General features: G+C 45.5%; 2 protein-coding genes across 5 annotated transcripts in view; one reads left to right on the forward strand and one right to left on the reverse strand.

Annotated features, from left to right (window-relative positions):
* The window catches only part of CDK13 (cyclin dependent kinase 13), a 47,795-nt gene extending 38,096 nt beyond the window's left edge, over positions 1 to 9,699 (reverse strand). For 3 of the 4 annotated variants that reach the window (XM_088167735.1, XM_088167746.1, XM_088167741.1), the window contains exon 1: positions 8,417 to 9,699. In XM_088167735.1, coding sequence (XP_088023861.1) covers positions 8,417 to 9,615 — 1,199 coding nt within the window. In that variant the 5' untranslated portion in view covers positions 9,616 to 9,699. The remainder of the gene's footprint in view (positions 1 to 8,416) is intronic. The other variant, XM_014883469.2, reaches the window with a different exon arrangement.
* A 6,904-nt stretch (positions 9,700 to 16,603) lies between these two features.
* On the forward strand, positions 16,604 to 17,784 carry LOC148225246 (uncharacterized). The gene has a single exon (XM_088180565.1). The coding sequence runs from the start codon at positions 16,647 to 16,649 to the stop codon at positions 17,667 to 17,669; it is 1,023 nt and encodes a 340-aa protein (XP_088036691.1). The 5' UTR covers positions 16,604 to 16,646; the 3' UTR covers positions 17,670 to 17,784.
* Positions 17,785 to 18,571: the final 787 nt, after the last annotated feature.

Below are 18,571 nucleotides of genomic sequence, written 5' to 3' on the forward strand. Positions count from 1 at the left end.
TAAATTTACACTCTCTACTTTTTATAATTAAGGAATTCTTGCCCAATAAAAAGTCACTCGGATCAAACAAAACGTGACTGAAAACAATGTGTATGGACACTGTACAGTACAGCACAAGCTTCAAAATTCTATGGGTGACATGGACCCAAATGGCTAGAGACTCATGAATGAAAAAAAAAAATCAAATCCCAGACAAATATAACTCTTGGAAACTAGCTGTTCAATTCTATGCCAGGAAGAAGGTTTTATAGGATTTTCTGGCACAGTAGGGTAACAATGACAGATAGTAACGATAATAATAACAATGAAAATTATCATCTTAGAAGTTTTTTACACTTTAATTGGAAAAAGCCTCAAAATTTTCTTCTAAGAATTTTCAAACAAAATCTAATGTTTGGCTCACTCAGTAAAGAGATATTAATGTTCATTAATATGTCTAATGTTCATTTATTATGTCTAATAAACACCAAATAAAATATTGGGCACAAAAATTCCATTGAAAGCTCACTTACACTCGATTATGAACCCTGTTGCTGAAGTAATTTTTCTCGTTATTTTGAAAATCTAAGTACTAAATCCCACAGAATATTTTCAGAGGTTTGGCCAAACAGAAGTAAAACTAAAAAGGTAACAGAGCTCCATTATACAGAGTTAAGACAATGTAGCAAAGAGAAAAAGGGACAAAAATCTAGAAAATACACATGCTTTAAATGCTAAACCAGAGCTCTCCTCACACTGCTGCCTCACTTTTGGAGAGGAATTACTGTACATCTCAAACAGAAGTGTTACTGCTGCAGATCTGCATCCACCCTGGAATCAGTGTAATTACATTTCTCCAGCATCAAGCACAAGCTAATAGTCCCTGTTAGTCCTAAACTGACTGCTATAAATGGTGCATCATTTGCAAAGATGTCACTGACCTGTCTTTGAAAAAATTTCCTTGCACATCTTGCTTATAAATCAGCAATTTCTGACTGACTCTCTCTCCAATTACCTGCAGAACATAACCTCCATCCCAAGTACTTCATTGCAAACTGTACTAAATTTAGTACATGCCCTAAAGGTCTCAAAATGAGCCCTATTTCCTTCATAAGTATGATATAGGGTTTCTTGTTTGCTTTGACTGATACCTAACAAAGAAAGTAATCAAGTAACTAACAAATACAGACATGATTTCACATGCACTAGAAAAGAGAAGTAGCAGCTAAAAACAACACAGTTGGTGAGACACCACTGATTCTAAAACTGGTTCTGTTCCACTTTGGTACAAAATAAAACAGGTTCGTTTAACTCACTACTAAGGTTAAAATGGAAAAATCAGTTCAAATCAGTGACCACTAATTTGATCATGTGATCAGCTACCATAGCTCAGTGAGGAAGAGGCAGTTTTGAAAACCTAGGGCAAAAATAACCTAAACCTGTATGCTTCAAAAACAAGTAAGAATTGCCAGTGGATTGATGTCTGTACTTTACCAATACTAATCAAGAGTTTAGGACATGAACATGAATTTATGCAAGCTCAGCTAAAAAAACCACAAACCCAACCACCATCCATCGTGGGTTTCACACTCCGTGTGACAACTGCACGACCTTATCATGTTAGAACTGCGTTCACGTGGGAGACAGCAGATATGCATGCACACAAATAGTTCAGTCCCAGTACCTATTACAGGCCTTAACAGCAGATCAAAATTTTAGCAGCTTAATTATTAAATATGTTGATTGATTATAACCTCTGCACTGGTTTAAATTTTCCAAAAACTTTTCATTATTTATGTCAGGAAAAACTATTACATGACCTATACATAGTACCTTTAGCATCCCAAAAACCTTAGCAAGAATCCCTTGCTGTGCCTGAACCACTGAGCTAGACCTAGCGAATACAGCAAAAACATTAACATTTTTTAACAGAAGAATTCTGAATTTGAAGTAAAAAGCAGATTTGTCAAAGTGCTTAGTTACAATGAAGCCTGCTGTTCTCATAAGCCTAATCTTTTCAAACACTCAACTATCACTTTCTTTCATGTGGGTAGCTCAGAAGTCCCAACAGACAGCTGAATGACAACTTACGTACAAGTTTTCACCTATAAAAATGGCACAAACCCAAAAATATGGACACATTTACAAGCTTTCCCTCAAAAGCTTATACAACACTCAGAGTGGAGAAATATTGCCTTATACATAATAAAACCAGCCAGCTCACTCTGTTCTTACCTAACATTTAACATGCAAGATGAAGCCACAGCAGCACAGAAATGCACTCACACAACAGCCAGTGTCTGCCAGTTAATAGGACACTGACTACCTAGTGAGACCCTGAAAAAACACCTGAAGTACACAGTCTAAATCTTCCAGCAGGTACATATTAAGTGTGTGTGCATGCTTACACATACATGTAAAATGCCTTATCTGACATTTGACACCAGCTACTTCAGATGTAGTCAGCAGCTTGTTTTAACACGGTAAAAAGGAACGGCTGCAACTGCACAGACCTGCACTACAAAAAGCAAATGCATTGAACAACGCAATTCAAATTCCTCTTCCTGAAGGAGAGATCAGGAAGTTTACTAAAACTAAAGGCCACATTTCACTCTCTTAAACAAAAGCACCAGCACGTGCTGCTAACACACAAGGAGAGAGGCTAATAAGCAGCCCAAGTTACTAAGAAGGTAACTTTCCTTCGATGTTTTTCCCTGTTTGCACCCAGAAGTTTTGCCTCATTTTAGAGTAGCTTTGCCACTAAAGCCATTAACAGTCTTCTCTCAGCATCTTAAATTCACTTCACACAAGTGTACATCCCTACCGAGAACACAACTGCTACACTTCATGACACTTGTAAAATCCCTTCTGAGCCATATATAGATGACAGTGTGTTTTTACATATGGAGGAAAAAAAAAAAAAGAAAACTGATGTGCCTGAAGACCATAAGTATCAGTAGTGTAAGTTTTAAAGCTGCTTTGTTTCTTCCATAGAGACAGCAACAAAGTCTGTAAGCACAACAGACTAACTGCAAGGAGACATGGAAGAAATTACATTTTAGCTATAGCTATAAAATAAAAGGAAAAAAACAAAAAACAAACCAACAAACAAAAAGTTAAGATATTACCTACAAAGCATATAGGAAAAGAGACAAATGTAAAGAAAGTGATTGAGGAAGAAAGCACTAGTAAGGAAGCCACCCTGAAACCAAAACTCCACTTTGCAGATCAAGAAAAATAATGGCCTCAAAGACGGAAAAAAAAAGTTAGTTTGGGTATCACAGTTCTTTCTTTTTAATTTTTTTGGTTTTGCATAGTACTCAACGTTTCATAAAACAAACAGGTATTCGTTGTTTCTCTGCTTCATACAATGTCACTTTAGAAAAAACTACTTAAGAGATCAAAAGGTTTTGAAGTAGAAGTTTCAAAACTGTTGCATTTCTCCTTCCTGATAGGCATCATTTTATGCACCTCATTGGCTCACTCATAAATTACCACAGAAAATTTACTGATTAATTTAAAAAAGAAAAATGTCCACTGATGTAACACCACTTATATTCTCAAGCAGAGAATGAAAGAATTCCAAATAGTAGCTTAGAATGCTTTTACTGTCTTGATATTTGAAACCAGAGAGGAAAGAAAACTGTTATCTACATCAAATTTCCAGGAATATATTTTATTCAGCTTAGACAGTTTTTCTTGCCATGCTACCTTTCTAGGTGTTTCTTTCTGTCCCCTTTCAATACCATCTTAACACCAAAACAAGTTCCATTTTATTGACAAATCAGAACGATCATGTGTTATCTTCTCATGTTTCTAAACTTGAAAACCCCTTCTTCTGAACTGCTTTAAGAGCAAGCTAAATCCATCATGCTGGTGGCCAGCTGTACGTTATCTAAGTGCAAACAATTCTGTAGTTGAAATACGCAAGGCTCTGTGAGCTGAACAAGCGAACTAACTTTGTCAGTAACTTTCTAACAAGGCATAACACAAAGGGATTTATGAGAACACGGAGGCAAAACCAAGAAACTTCACAGTCCAAAGAAGGTTAAAACAACCACTGCAGCCCAGGTCTTTCTTTAACCTGCAGGTAATGCTGGACTAAGCACTGCCATCCTTCCCTGCACAGCAAGTGTATTTGAAAAGAGAGACCTAAATTTAATAACTGGCTCCACAACAGACCTTCCATGACATTTACAATCCCTTGGTATCATAAAGCACTTTGACAAAACATTTTAGCTCATAGTATAGCTTTTCCATGTTGCTCTAGCAGGCAAACACATAGTTCATTTCTTTAAGCCATTACAGTAATAGTATTCTTTCACTTGATACCATATTAATCAATTGTATTTATTTTCTCTAGCCCCCAGTTCAAGGTTACATTCTATGCAGCTCTGCAACCACCCTCCTACTCAGCTGCTTTGTACACAAAGACTACATAACCTGCCTTACTGATTCAAACTGTAAATCTTTAAAACAGTCTCCAATACATACTGGAAAACTCTGAGCTGGGCTTTTATTTGTTTCTTGAACCTGCTTCAAACCCCTCCATTTTCATATAAGAACTTGGCCTACAAAGAAACCAACCAGTTGGTCAAACCAACTCAAAATCTGTGTTTTAAACACATTTGAAGTTAAATTTTTCAAATGAAATTTCCTTTTTCAAATAAGGAAAGAAGAAGCAAGGAAAAGGAAAGGCACACGAGCAAAAGGCAAAAGCAAGCAATGTGCACTGGAAAAATTAGCTACTTGAAACACTGAAAACCTAGAGTGGTCCATTTTAAATTCTGCAAAATACAGTTTTACTAAACAAAATTAGAAAGCATTAAATTTAAAAAAAAAAGTATTTTTACTGATCAAGGAGGAGGGGGAATCAAACTCTCTCTTAATCCTTTAAATTCAAAAGCAGTAGATTTACTGGAATGAAAGTTATTTTCATCAGTGTATGGCACTATGGCTTCTCCATTTACTAGCTGAATATATATTTTACTGTTTTCCCTACACTTGTGATTTTGCACATAAACGACCCATATCTTTCAGAGCCTCACTACTACAGACTAGCTACCAACACAGACTGAGTTTACTTTTTAGTACCAAAATGAAAAGAAATCTTGTATCTCTCCTACAAGCAACATCTCTGCACATCATAGTACTATGCTAGTAGTGCCCCACCCACTTACTTTTATCTAAGCAGACGGGTAGGTGTATCCAAATTTGGAAAAATGTGATTACTCATTTATACTGCTAACTGAATTAAATGTGTGATCACATAACATATGACCTGATTCAAGTTACAAAAAGTAGTTCTCTGGAAACTAGTTTAGCATTAAATTGTAGGAAACAAGGGACTGCATCTACTTCTTTTGTCAACCACGGGGTTTGACTGAGATTTTTTTTTAATCCAGTCATTTTATCAGTAGAGGAATAAATACCTCATACTTTTGGAAGAATCTCCATTTTGATAATATGCATGTGCTCCTTTAGAACAGCTGTGTTATCCTATCCACAAGAAAATAAGAGTAATACAAATCCACCAACAGCAAGTAAAGTTTTATCAGACAAGTGAATACAGCTCAATTGGTTTACCCAAAATACAAATTTTAAATTAGGCTGTATTCAAAGAGAAATCACCAGGGAAATATCCAGTGTCTTTGCTTCTCCTTAGAACCCACAGCCAAGTATCACCTATAAACAACAAAGTCAGTACTGCAATTCAAACCTCACAGCAACAATGCACTGTTGCTGCTTCAAACGAGCAAAGCTGACTTCACTTATTTCTCTTCAGCTGATTACTAGAAGTTTCTCTCTAAGCAGCTCAGATACCTAGATTAAAAAATTACCACTAAACACACGGGCTTTCCAAGCATGCTAGAATTGCTTCGTAATCATTTTCTATATACCAAAATAACTGGGTAATTTACATAACATTAGAGAAGACACATATATGAGACATAAAATGAAAAGGGTGAAAAGACTTGCAGGCTGAAATAGTCACATACAAAGTTCCTACTGTGTGGACATCATTACAGCTGGATACAAGCCCAGAATTAAGCCTTTAAATCGTCCAGATGAAGAACACAGGTGCTGTAAGAAGCTGTTGCCTCCAAGAAACTGTAATACTCTATCAAGTCTAAGGCCACTGTATCATTATCAAACAGACAGCAAAAATGTTCAGCATTTTGGTTGTAGTACTAGAGTCAAGCAAAAAGTGATTATGACATAGTTTTGAATGGTTTAAAGAAAAGTATAAACCCCTCCCTTTCTATTTCCCCACTGCCATTGCAACACACATTATCATCAGTAGCTGCATGCAAGGAAAAAACCATTGACTTTCATTTCTTCACAACAGGTACACATTATCAACAGCTGACTTCAGGTTCACACTTTACGTTTCTTTTGTTTTCTACGAAAGTGACATTTTTGCAATGAATGCGCCATTAGGACAGAGCTCTTTTTTCTACATATAGAAACCTCTATAACCTCTCTTTTTCACTCAGCCATTCCAATCCCTTTCATGTAAACCTGCCAGTCTGTATATATTTGTCTGTAAGCAGTTAAAAACTGAACATAAATTACAATTCAACCGGAGAGAGGAAGAAAGCCAGGGAGTCACAAAGCTAACTCCTAGAAACAGATCTGCAGGCTCAAGAAAGACTTACCACAGAGTGAATACCAGAATCAGATTTAAAATCTCATGCTTCAAATCACAGGCCCACTGTGCCCCAACAGAAAAAGATCAATCCTACAAAACTCTACTTAGCCCAATTAGTCAGTGCACAAGACAGAATCCTGAACTTAGCTAGGTTGTCAATCTGACTATTCCTAAATACTGAGCTGTTCCTAAATGCAAACCTCATAACTCTGTGCATCATTATTAGCCTTTTTATTCCAGGATATAAGCAACTACAGAAATTAATCTGATTCCTAGGGCATTTAAATCAAACTATGCACATAATATTCCTGCTATGCTATTATTCAAATAATTTTGAAAGTGTATTTTAACCACTTGTAACAGACACTTTCAGAAGAACAGCATGATGTTCTTAGAGCAATTACAGTGTTTTCTTCTTGAAACACCGTACTGCATACAAAATTATTCCACAGAACCACACCTTTAGACAATCGCTATTCTTATCCCAAGGCACTTTGGCTCTATCTCTCTGAACAAAGTAGGACACAGCTTTGTTACTTTGCTCCTTAAACAGCACCTGATGCACACTCAGGACAGCAGATTCTACCAAGGGCCAGTGAAACATGGAACAGCTTTATCATGTTCCCTGGATACTCTACAGGACACCCCAAATGGTGATCAACAACAAGTGCTTATTAAAAACACCAGAGACCAGTTCTCAGACAACCCACCAGGTAATGCTTTGTAAACAAAATTCTTGCCAGTGGAACAACACATTGCTGGATATCTTTAAAATTAAAATCCAGACAGGAATTTAAGTAGGTCTACAAACAACGAGGCAATAGTAAGATTCCAATATAGGAAATTAAAATCTTCAGTTATAAATATACACTAAGCAAATACTTTTAAAATTTCAGTATACTGTTCTACAAGTTAAAATATTCTGAAGAGCTTGAATTCCACAACACGGTTTACATCTGATTACAAAGATACACACTTCCACAACCCACACTTCCTCTCCACATAAAATTCAAAAACTCAAGCAATGCTGACCTTTACACCTTGAGTTCCCACTAACAGTAAAGAAAAATTATTTGCAAGAATACATTAATTATGCACACGTGCATAACCTTACCAGGAAAAGGAACTTTTATTTTTCATAGGTTATGTAATTTACAAGACAATTTATCAAAACGTGACACTGACTCAATTTTCTAGCAAAACAAAAAGCCCAAGTCCTTCTAGAGACCTCTAAAAAGAGCAAGAAAACACTTGTAAACGCAAACTGCCCATCAGCTGGTTTTCTCTTTAGATTAGCAGAAATTAAACCAAACGCATCCTATTACACATCCTATTTTACCCAGGAACAGGATACATAAAAATGTACCATAGAACGTCTGTACTTTGTAAGCAAAGATTTAAAAATCACAACTGGTCCTTCAGAAAACCTGTCCTCCAAGGAGCATCTTCCTTCAGTCACTCTCATCTGAAAATGTTCTTGAGCCCTGTAACATTTAAAAGCCTTTTTCCAGGAAGGTTCTCTCCCACGGAGAGAAACTAGCCACAGAAGTGTTACAGGCACCGGCATCTCCCTTTCTCCCCGAGAGACAGGACAGGAAGATCTTTGTACTTGTCCCTCTTCCCTGCCCCTCATCCCAGCTTTCTGGCACCAAAAGAGTAAAAGGGAGGGATTGCTACTGGATGCAAATCTCTCCAGCCTCTTCTGCATTCCTGCTCCAGTCATTACTCCCCTCCACACACCAGGCCCCCACCCCATCCCACCTTCGCTCCCGGGCCCGGACTTACCGGATAACGGGGCTGTAGGGGCTCCGCGATCGACGCCAGCTGCTGTAGGGGCTGGGCGACACATCCCCGCCGCGCTCGTACGAGCTGTGCCGGCTGTAGCTGGGGGATCGCCGTCGGCTGTAGGGGCTGAGCGGCGAGCGGGCGCCCACCGGGCTGAGCGACTTGCGGCTGCGCTGGCTCTGCGAGGAGCGGTGCAGAGGAGGGCTGTCATCCCGGCCAGGGCTGGGCGAGGAGCGCTGACGCCGGTACGCCTTGGGCTCGGGCTTATCGTCTCGGTAAGCTTTCGGAGGGTCCTTGTACGCCGACGGCGGTTCTTTAGCCGCTTTAGTCCGACTCCTGTGCGATTTGCTCTCCCGGTCTTTCCTGCCGCTGCTGGGAGAGGCGAGGGAGCCCTTCCTGCGGCCGTCGCTGCCACCGCCGCTGCTACTGCTGCTCTTGAGTCCTTCCCGGTCTTGGCTCCCGGTGTGGTTGTGGCGGCTGCGGGATTTGGAGGACGAGGAGGGCTCGGATGCCCCGCGGCTCGGTGCCGCCGTCCCCTCCTGCTGCGCCTTTTCCTCTCCCCGTCGGCGATGCTCTCGGTGCCGCTCCTTGGAGCGCCCGCTGCTGCCGCGGTGCTCCCGACGAGACCGGCCGCTTCGCTCCGCCTCGCCCCGCTGCCGCTGTGTCCCACCGCCCGAGGAGGAGCCCGGGCTGCCCCCGCCACTGCCCCCGCCGGCCGCGCCGCTACCCAATAGTCCTTCGGACTGAGAGCTCACGTCGTCGTATTCCTCCACCAGCGTGCTCAACCCGCCGCTACCGCGCCGCTTCTCCGCCTCCTGGGTGCCCCCGCCGCCGCCACCGCGGCCCCGCCGCCGCTTGTGGCGGGAGCCCGAGCGCCGCTTGCCTCGCGGTCGCTTCCGCTCCCCGCCTTCCCCGCAACAAGAGGAGGCACCGGTGGCCGCCAGGAAGAGCAGGGACTGTGGCGGCAGCGGCGGCTGCAGCAGCGGGGGCTGCAGGAGCGGCGGCTGCAGCAGCGGGAACAGCAGCGGGTGCGGGGCCGGCGGCGGCGGCTGCGGCTGGGCCGCGAAGCGCTTCCGTCTCCGGTGGTGCAGCCGCTTCTTGTCGGCCGTCGCCTCCACCGCCGCGCTGCCGCCACCGCCGCTGCCCCAGCCCCGGCTACCCCCGCTCCCGCCGGCCGCCGCGTCCGAGGTGCTCGGCATCGAGCTCGCTCACGGCCGAGGGCGCGGCCCAGGGAACCCGCCGCCACCGTCGCGCTCAGGGCGCCATGGGGACCTGGCGGCGCCGTGCACACGTACCGGGACGGACACCCGCGGGCCGCGCCGGGGCCTCGCTCGCTCCCGCACCGCCCGCCCGCCTCACATGGGGCCACACCGATACATACGGGGTCGGGCTGAGCGCGCTGCCCGATGCGGCGGCGGGGGAGCGGCACCGGCAGCGTCCCACAGGCCGGCGCGGCCTCTCCCGCAACACGGAAGTGTCTTCTAGCGGCGGCGGCTCCTCCTCACTTCATTCTGGGCCGCGGGCGCCGCCGCGCAGGGACACGGACACCGGGCACGGGCCTTCTCCACCTCTTCCCTCAGCCGCTCCTGGCAGGGCGGCTGGGTCAGGCCAGGCCGGGCCGCCACCGGGCGAGGTATCCAGGGCCCTGCGCGGCTCCGATCTCAGTTCTCCTGCCTGGCAGGGGCCGCACGTGTCGGGGCCGCTCCCGCCGCCGCCGGTGCCCGAGAGCGCTCTCGCGGCCTCAGCGCCGCCGCGCGCGGGTGACACACGCACCGGGGGGGACACGGACACGGCCCGGCGGCGCGCGGCGCATGCGCGACGCCGGAAGCGGGCGGGGGAGGGAGAACGCGCCCCGCCAATCGCGCGCGGCACCGCCGCCTTCTCCCGCATGCCCGAGAGCCGACCTGCTCTCGCGAGACTTCACCCGGCCCTCCCCCCGTCCCGGTGACTCTCGCGGTAACTGCGCCGCGGGCCCCGCGGGCAGCGACAGGGGGTGGGTCCGTGCCAGGGGATCAAAGATGGCGCTCGGAAAGGAATGGGCAGCGTGAGCGGGCTTAGCCCGCCGGGGACTTTCCTTATCCTTCTCTTAGCGCTCTCTGGAGGCCTCGGGCAGAAACCGATGCACAGGAAGTTTCGCCTGAATACGAGGAAGAAGTTTTTTACTGTGTGGGTGACCGAGCACCAGAATAGGCTGCCCAGAGAGGGTGTGGAGTGTCCCTTACTGCAGGTGGTCCAGAACTGTCTGGACATATTCCTGTGTAATCTACTCTAGGATGACCCCGCTTGAGCAAGGAGGCTGGACTAGATAGCCCAGTGTGGTGCCTGCCCACCTCACCCGTTCTGTGAGCTGGAGCAGGGCTCTGGGAGGTGATGTAGGAAACCCGCCGGTCCCCGGATGGTTTTCCCTGCTTTTGTTGTATGTAGGCCTTGGATGTCGACTGGGAGGCGTGAGAGAAAACGTCTTCAGATAAAACCCCTGTGTTACTCTGAAACAGTGAAGCCACAACGCTGCTTCATAAAAAGTACTTTGTTGCTGTTGTTGTCTTACACCACTGAAACCAAGTACGACTTAGAAAACTTAAGATATTTTAAGTTTCCTTCCAAAGTTTCTGATTTTGTGCTCTAACGAAAGACTCAAGCTTTTTTTCCCTTTTTCTGCCTACTCTATCCTGTTGCTTTTTCATGGTTTTGTTGAATTTCATGACTAGAACTGCAACTGCTCCAATGAGGCACTGAGTGTGCCTCAGCTCTGCTTCTTGGGCTGACTATTTTCTATTAGGCACATCTGCTATACCATCTTGAATGTTGTGAGCACTTTAAAAGCAGAATCTATTGTCTTTCCTTAGGGATTTAATTATTTTCTGGCCACCTTGCTATCTAATTATTGTTAGCTAGTTAATGTACATACTGGTTACATTTGTTTGTGAAACACAATGCAAAAATAAAAGACCAAAGCAAAGGAACCCACCTGTTTTTCACTGTTGTATTTCAGTTCCTTAAATCTCTGTTTCCTCTCCTTTTCTAAACCCAAGCAAAAATATTCTGCCTGTCCACATCCTGTGTGATGTCTATCTGGCAAATCTCCTTTCACAAGCATGTTCAGTACTTCACCCTTCACCTCTCTATTCCAACTCACATTTCTTCCAAACGTTGTCATTAAATATTCATTACATAGTTCTCTAGTTGGACACACACACACAGAGGCATGTGCACTTTCCTTCAGGCTTCCTCTTAAGGTGTGAGTTACTTGGAGAACAACCAAGTTGCTTATTTACTATTCTCTAATGATGTGCCACAGGATGATGTAGGAAGAAGCCTGATGTGCTGGCCCACCTGCCATTTCAGGAGAGAAGGCTCCTGACCAAAAAGGATTACTCGAACTTAGGCAGTGATTGCATTCATACTTTGTGTAATTGTGGGTTTTTATCAGCGTGATGTGCCTTATGGAAATACTGTGCATCTCCCTGCTATTGGGGAATGGCTTATCTGTGGTCTGGAGGCTGCTCTCAGCTTTGCTGACATCCTTTTCTGCTTACCTTGTATGTGAATATTCAGCAACTATGAAGAGGTTCTCCAGGGCTGTTGCAGCACACTCAGCAAAGCCAGTGCACCATCAGGCCTCTGGCATGTTGGAAAAAAACCCCAGAAAGCCAACAACCCTACATCACAGAGCAGTTGTAGAGACCATGGATAATTACACAGGGCAGATCTAGACGAAGAAACACAGGCTGTAATTTCTAATTTCCCAAGCATTACCTGGCATTTTTGGATGGAGGGATATGTTATTTGAAAGAGCTGTGTCATTAGCAGTAGAGAGCTGGTGTTTCTGCATCTGGAGCAAGCCTCATGACTCGTCAGGGAGGCTTAACTAGAAGCCAAGCTGCTAATGACAGCAAGTTTGCTCTGTCTGGAAATGAGCTACACCAGGTTGTAGGAAGATGTGCCAACAGCAATCATGTCAGCTGCCAGCTGACAGGTGATGGAAGCATAGGATTTGACAGTGGAAACCTATCCATAGATTCCTGATATAACAAAGCAGACCTGAAACAGATGGATTACAGAGAATAAAATCCTCCAGAAGCATTGAAGATAGTGGTGGCATAGGGACAACTGTTGGATTCATAAAGAACCAGAAAATTCAAGATGCATTACAGCTTTTTTCCACAAGGCTTAATGTGGAAGAGCAAATAGTAGGGAGAATAGTTTCAGATAAGGTTTTGGCAGTGGCACCTACAGTGGTGTGAGAACCATTACTCTCTAAAGATGTTTGTTTTGCAACAAGTTGAAACCTTGTGCCCTAGGAATGTTGTTGCAGGGATGTCATGTCTTGCAAGGTGTTACTATATGAAAACAGTAGTAAACACTGGAGAAAAACAAAACTTGGAAACTTGAAGCCAAATCTCCACAAGTATTTTCATGCCAGCTCTAGAAACTGTGCCTTTGGAAAAGCACTTCCCCACCATCCTATGGAGGAAACTTGGACTAACACTTAGGTAAATTAATTTTATTTAAGAATAAAAAAAACCTCAATTCATATTCTGTTTTTCATTCAAATACTTTGTTGTATCTTCACATTTTGGACACTAAGTTTGTACTTAATAGCTGTTCACCATCTTTAGTGTAACAATTGGTACCAATAGATGCTGAGATGGTCACGGGTAAGGAGGAGGCTGTGCTGCATGCCATGGACAATTTTTGTTTTTTGGTTAAGGCTTTTGTTGTACTTTCTTCTTCTTTAAAAATATTTCTGTGTTCTGTCTGTGCCACCACGTGTAAAAAAAACCCCTTAGCAATATCCTTCTGGTGCAGAACAAGCTGCCACTCCCATCAGGATAAAAAGAGGTAAAGATTGGTAAAGTCTTCAGTAGTTTGAGGATCTGCCTAGATTAACTATATTCATATTTGTTCTTCCCAACAGGAAGAATGTTTCAATGATCTGGGAAACCAGCTGTTGGAAACAAACAGAAAAGGATAAAGACCTGTGTATTGGCCAGTTGGGACACGAGTGGACTTTCCAGTGAAATATCAAATACAACCCATACACTTGAAGAGCTGAGAAAGGTTAATGCTGTCTCTAAGTCACTGTTAGACCACTGAGTCTCTGTCTGTTCTGATCCTTCTTATTCAGAGAATGATGAATTCACAACAGGAGCAGAAAAGGCTAAGATGATCATCAGTGACCCAAAATCTCAGTTTCAGAAGAGGTTGGCAGAGTGTGACTTGTCTAACACAACAAAGCCAGGAAATCACAGTGTTCCATAAATTTAAGTACAGTCTAGGAAAGGCGTCCCTGTTTGTGGTGGGCAGACTAGAGCTACACGATCTTTAAGGTCCCTTCCAAGCCGGGCCCTTCTGTGATTCTATGAAAGGAGATAAATACCAAGAAGGAAGGACTTTTTCCCCTAAGAGACAGAGTTAGAGCAGGTAGTTACAAACAAATAAAGCACAGCTTTTTGGCCAGCCTCTTCTGAAAAAGGTTTATTGCTCGTTCATGAGAGACAGTTGCTACTCACCCCAATTCCTTTGGGAAAGCAATCTGTTTATGCTTCCAAAAGCCATCAGGCTAGAATTTAAGTGGTTGAATTGTTTAGCAAATTCACCCATTGCTGAAGCAGTTTTAGCCATGGATGGAAAGGTGTATGCTGGCCTGCACAAAGTCAGAGCACAGAGGACTTTCCAGATTTTTAACTGCCAAGTTCACAAATATTCAGAACAATCACCTTGTTTCTTTACTCAATATGCATTTCCTTTGCTGGCTGAGCACTGCTTAAATATACCAAAACCTTTACTCACACAAGCATGCAGGAACCACTTGAGGGAGCAGCTTCATGTGAGGGCCTGCTTTGGATTTGACACCAAATGCCTGGTCCCTCGAAAAAGCTCTGTGACTTGGTTGAAGCCACAATAGCTCCCTACACAAATGCTCTGGCAAACCATTTTGCAAAAAAAAAGTTTCCCTAGAGGTCAGCATACCAAAGAAGATGACACCAGAAACAGAATTCACACTGCTTCTGCTGCAAGAAATCTGTCATCCTTCAACTGCCCTCACAGCTGCTGCTCTTGGGGTGGCTGCTAACTCTAAAAGTGAACTAAAATCATTCATGCTGTGAGCCACTCAAATTTTGGGGTGAAACCTAACGTTTTTATCAACTTGATAGTGCCTGGGAAGATGATATGGCAACTCTAGACCTAAAGTAGAGAATTCTGCCTCAGAAATTATGGAGGTTAACTTTTCAGAAGTGTCAAATAGTCAGAGCAGACAGCGTGTATGGTGTACAACAGACTGCCTCACTGCTTTATCTCTGTTTTACCAATAAGTGCATGAAATAATGTAATTTTTCACATGAGCAAAAGCCATTAATAAACAAACAACAAAACAACACCCCTTCCCTTCCCTTCCCTTCCCTTCCCTTCCCTTCCCTTCCCTTCCCTTCCCTTCCCTTCCCTTCCCTTCCCTTCCCTTCCCTTCCCTTCCCTTCCCTTCCCTTCCCTTCCCTATTTTACTCTTTAACAGATCCCGCCCTTAAAAATGACAATGGCCTGGGCACAGCGAGGGGCCAGGTTACAATTTCGTGTTGCCCTCAGCACTGAAAGGCCTCAGCACAGGGAAAGAGCCAGGAAAAACCTCAGACTGACACACACATCTGCCTTGCCATGACCAAGAGCCCTGGATACTGTACTCATTCATCAAGGCTGCAGGAAGCTGGGTTCACAACTTTCACTTCACACTGAACATGAACTAAATTCCTGCTCAGCTGGCACTGATTGAGGTAATGTACTTTTGGGGTTCAAGAAGGTTGGGATGATGCTGTTACGTGCCTAGGGCTTTTTCTCTAGAAGATATTGTCAAGAAGATGGTAAAGATGAGGATCAGGAAAACTCTTGTAAAAGTCCCCTTCTCTCCCAGGCTGGTTACAAACTCTAACTCACTTGATCACTAGTTTTAGTGAAACATCTTAAGGAGGCAGAAAAAAATGCCCAGCTGCAAGCCTGGCTGGAGTTATTTCCAGCTCCCTCAGAAGCTGCAGGCAGCTTGGGAAGCACAGCAAGAGCAGACACACCTGCCCCTGTTTCAGTGGCCAAGTCTGTGGCAAACACCACCACAAGGGAGAGAGATTAAAACTCAATTGTCACATTGCAGCCGGTCTAAAAGCTGCCGCCTGGAAATGCAGCCAGCCTGGAACTAGGGATGTCCCTGAGGGAGTGATGATAGGATGGAGTTGAACAAATACACAGGATCCCGACCAATCCATGGAACCCTAAGTGCAAATGTATCATTGGCCAAGGAAATGAGTGACTTAAGATCGTAACCGGTCACATGTGTATACTGGAAAAATCCAAACTCTCTATTTTAGGAGGGTTCAAAACGACAAAGAAAACTTTTGTCACATGGATCACCAAGGGTTGTGTGTCTGTCTCCAACCACAAGCCCAGTTAATGTTATACTCAACGATGGTATAGGTTTACTCCCCATTTTTGGACCATTTTTGGTTTGCCCAAAATTGCTCATGATGCTGAGTTTTCAGTTCTCTATCCATTTTCAACTTTATTTTTGAAAGGAATGAGAGCAACAGAGGGTTTTAATGGTCACTGATGACCATACCACTGTGCCCGTCAATGCCAATCCAATGCATGGCTGTGGAGAAGAAAAAAAATATGAATTTAGAAGCAACTTGGCAAAAAGTTTGTGCAGAGACTGCCTGCTATGCAAGGCCTGCTATGGCAGATTTGGAAGGCAGTCCAGGCTGCCAGGACACAGCAGATGACCGTGACATCAGTAGCTCACAGGCTCCATGGATGGCAACCTCGGTGAGCCATGCATTGTGACCTCACATCACTCACTGCCTGTATCTGGGCACAGGCAGAGCTCGGCTCACACTCACTGGTGCCTGGACTCCTGGCAAGCGTGCCTGGGAGGACTGGAAGCCTGCGAGGTCATTGGGAGCTGCTGAGGGCAACTCTCAGTTGTCATTCACGTGCCTTTCCTGTTTGCTTAGCCCTACCTGGTTGAGGAAGCCAAGTACAGTGAGTGGTGCAGGAAACAGGACTGCGGGGGTGGCCGTGGGGTGGGCAATGGTGTTTAGGGAGCTGAGAGTGTGTCCTTCTTGAGGGGCCTGGGCATTCCTTGGAGTTGCCCATCTCCCTGGGACATGAAGTGACCTATTTTGCAGCGTGTCACAGCAGCGAGAGGGACCAGCTGCTGATCCCAGCTCTGCTGCAACCCGCAGCCATGGCCGCGGAGACAGATTGGAACTGCCCCATCTGCCGTGACAGTCCTGGTGAAAAGGCTTCTGTAACACCGTGCGTCCACCAGTTCTGCCTGGGCTGCATTGTGCGCTGGGCCAAGTGGAAGCCATCGTGCCCGCTGTGCAGGCTGCCTATCAAGAGCATTATCTACTCAGTTCGGTCAGAGGACGACTTTCTGGAGATATCACTTCCAGGTTCCTCAGACGCATCGGCTGCCGGCCACCAGGAGGATCAGGGGGCTGCGCAGGTGATGCCCAGCACCAATGTAGCTGGCTTCCCACCTGAGCTCTGGGCGGGCATTTTCCAGGAGTGCTCAGAAGTCCTGGAACCCCTGCTGCCCTGGCTGAACCAGGAACTATCAGAAGTGCTCCGGACCCGCTGGTGGGAAGTGGCTCTGGCACAGAGTGTCGTCGTAGCCACTTTGTGCTACTATGGGCTGAGTGAGGCGGCCTTGGTGCGGGAGCTGCAAGCCCTGCTGCAGGAGCAGACGGTGGCGTTTGTGCGCCGGCTCATCAGCACCGCCGCTGACAGGTGCAATGATGAGATCCTGCGGCGGCTGAACCTCCTGAACTCCCTTGCTGAAGAGGAGCAAGAGCAGCAGGAGCAGCAGGAGCAGCAGGAGGAGGGTCCCGCAGTCATTCCTACCACCTGCCAGGAGACTCCCACCCCCATCCTGGTTTCCACCCGCAGCCTTGGAGTCTCCAGTGTGGAAGCTGACGCTGGAACATTGGAAACCACTCCCGGTGGGGGTCCCGGCTACTCTCCATCCTCTCCCATCCCTGCGGAGGGGGAGCAGAGCCAGGAGGAGCCTGGCAGGGCAGCAGCAGTGGCAGTGGCAGTAGCCGGCCCCTCTGCCCAGGGCTGCAGCCGCAGCCCTTGCACTCCTGGCCGGGACACGCTCTGCTTGCCCGAGGAGCCCCGGCGCCCCCCAAAGAGGAAAGCCTCTGGCCATCAGGGCTCTCCCCAGCCCCCAAAGAGGTCGTCCCGCCGGCGGCAGCGCAAGTGAAGAAGGAAGCCTTCATTGTAGAAGTAGGAATAGGATATAAATTGTAGGAGTAGGATATAAATTACAGGAGTAGGATATAAATTACAGGAGTAGGATATAAATTACAGGAGTAGGATATAAATTATAGGAGTAGGATATAAATTGTAGAAGTTGGAAATAAATTGTTTCTTTGAGACAGTCTCTGATTATTTCTTTCTCCCCCTTCTCCTGGCGTCTTTTCCCTCTCCCCTAACATTGCAGTTGGGGTGGCTACTTGGAGGGAAGGGAAGGGAAGGTTTGGGAAAGGAAGGTTTGGGAAGGTTTGGGAAGGGAAGGTTAGGGAAGGTTAGGGAAGGGAAGGTTAGGGAAGGGAAGGTTTGGGAAGGGAAGGTTTGGGAAGGGAAGGGACGGTTTGGGAGGGTTTGGGAAGGTTTGGGAAGGTTTGGGAAGGTTTGGGAAGGGAAGGTTTGGGAAGGTTTGGGAAGGGAAGGTTTGGGAGGGTTTGGGAAGGTTTGGGAAGGGAAGGTTTGGGAAGGGAAGGGAAGGTTTGGGAAGGGAAGGTTTGGGAAGGTTTGGGAAGGGAAGGTTTGGGAGGGTTTGGGAAGGTTTGGGAAGGGAAGGTTTGGGAAGGGAAGGGAAGGTTTGGGAAGGGAAGAGAAGAGAAGAGAAGAGAAGAGAAGAGAAGAGAAGAGAAGAGAAGAGAAGAGAAGAGAAGAGAAGAGAAGAGAAGAGAAGAGAAGAGAAGAGAAGAGAAGAGAAGAGAAGAGGGAAGGGACCTTCCATATCCTCTTTTATCTTCCCCATTGGTCTGTTGGCCCAGACATTTGGTGTCTACTGGAACAAAAAAGTCTTTTCTCTCTTTTGCTTTTTTCTGTCTTTTAATTTCTCTGTGTTGCTTCTGGTACTCCACTGGTCCTATTTGT

The sequence above is a fragment of the Sturnus vulgaris genome, chromosome 1 (genome assembly GCF_052056855.1).
Source record: "Sturnus vulgaris isolate bStuVul1 chromosome 1, bStuVul1.hap1, whole genome shotgun sequence".
Taxonomy (NCBI): domain Eukaryota; kingdom Metazoa; phylum Chordata; class Aves; order Passeriformes; family Sturnidae; genus Sturnus; species Sturnus vulgaris.

Coding starts and splice junctions, on each gene's coding strand:
- LOC148225246 (XM_088180565.1), top strand. CDS start 16,647: ATGGCCGCGGAGACAGATTGGAACTGCCCCATCTGCCGTGACAGTCCT.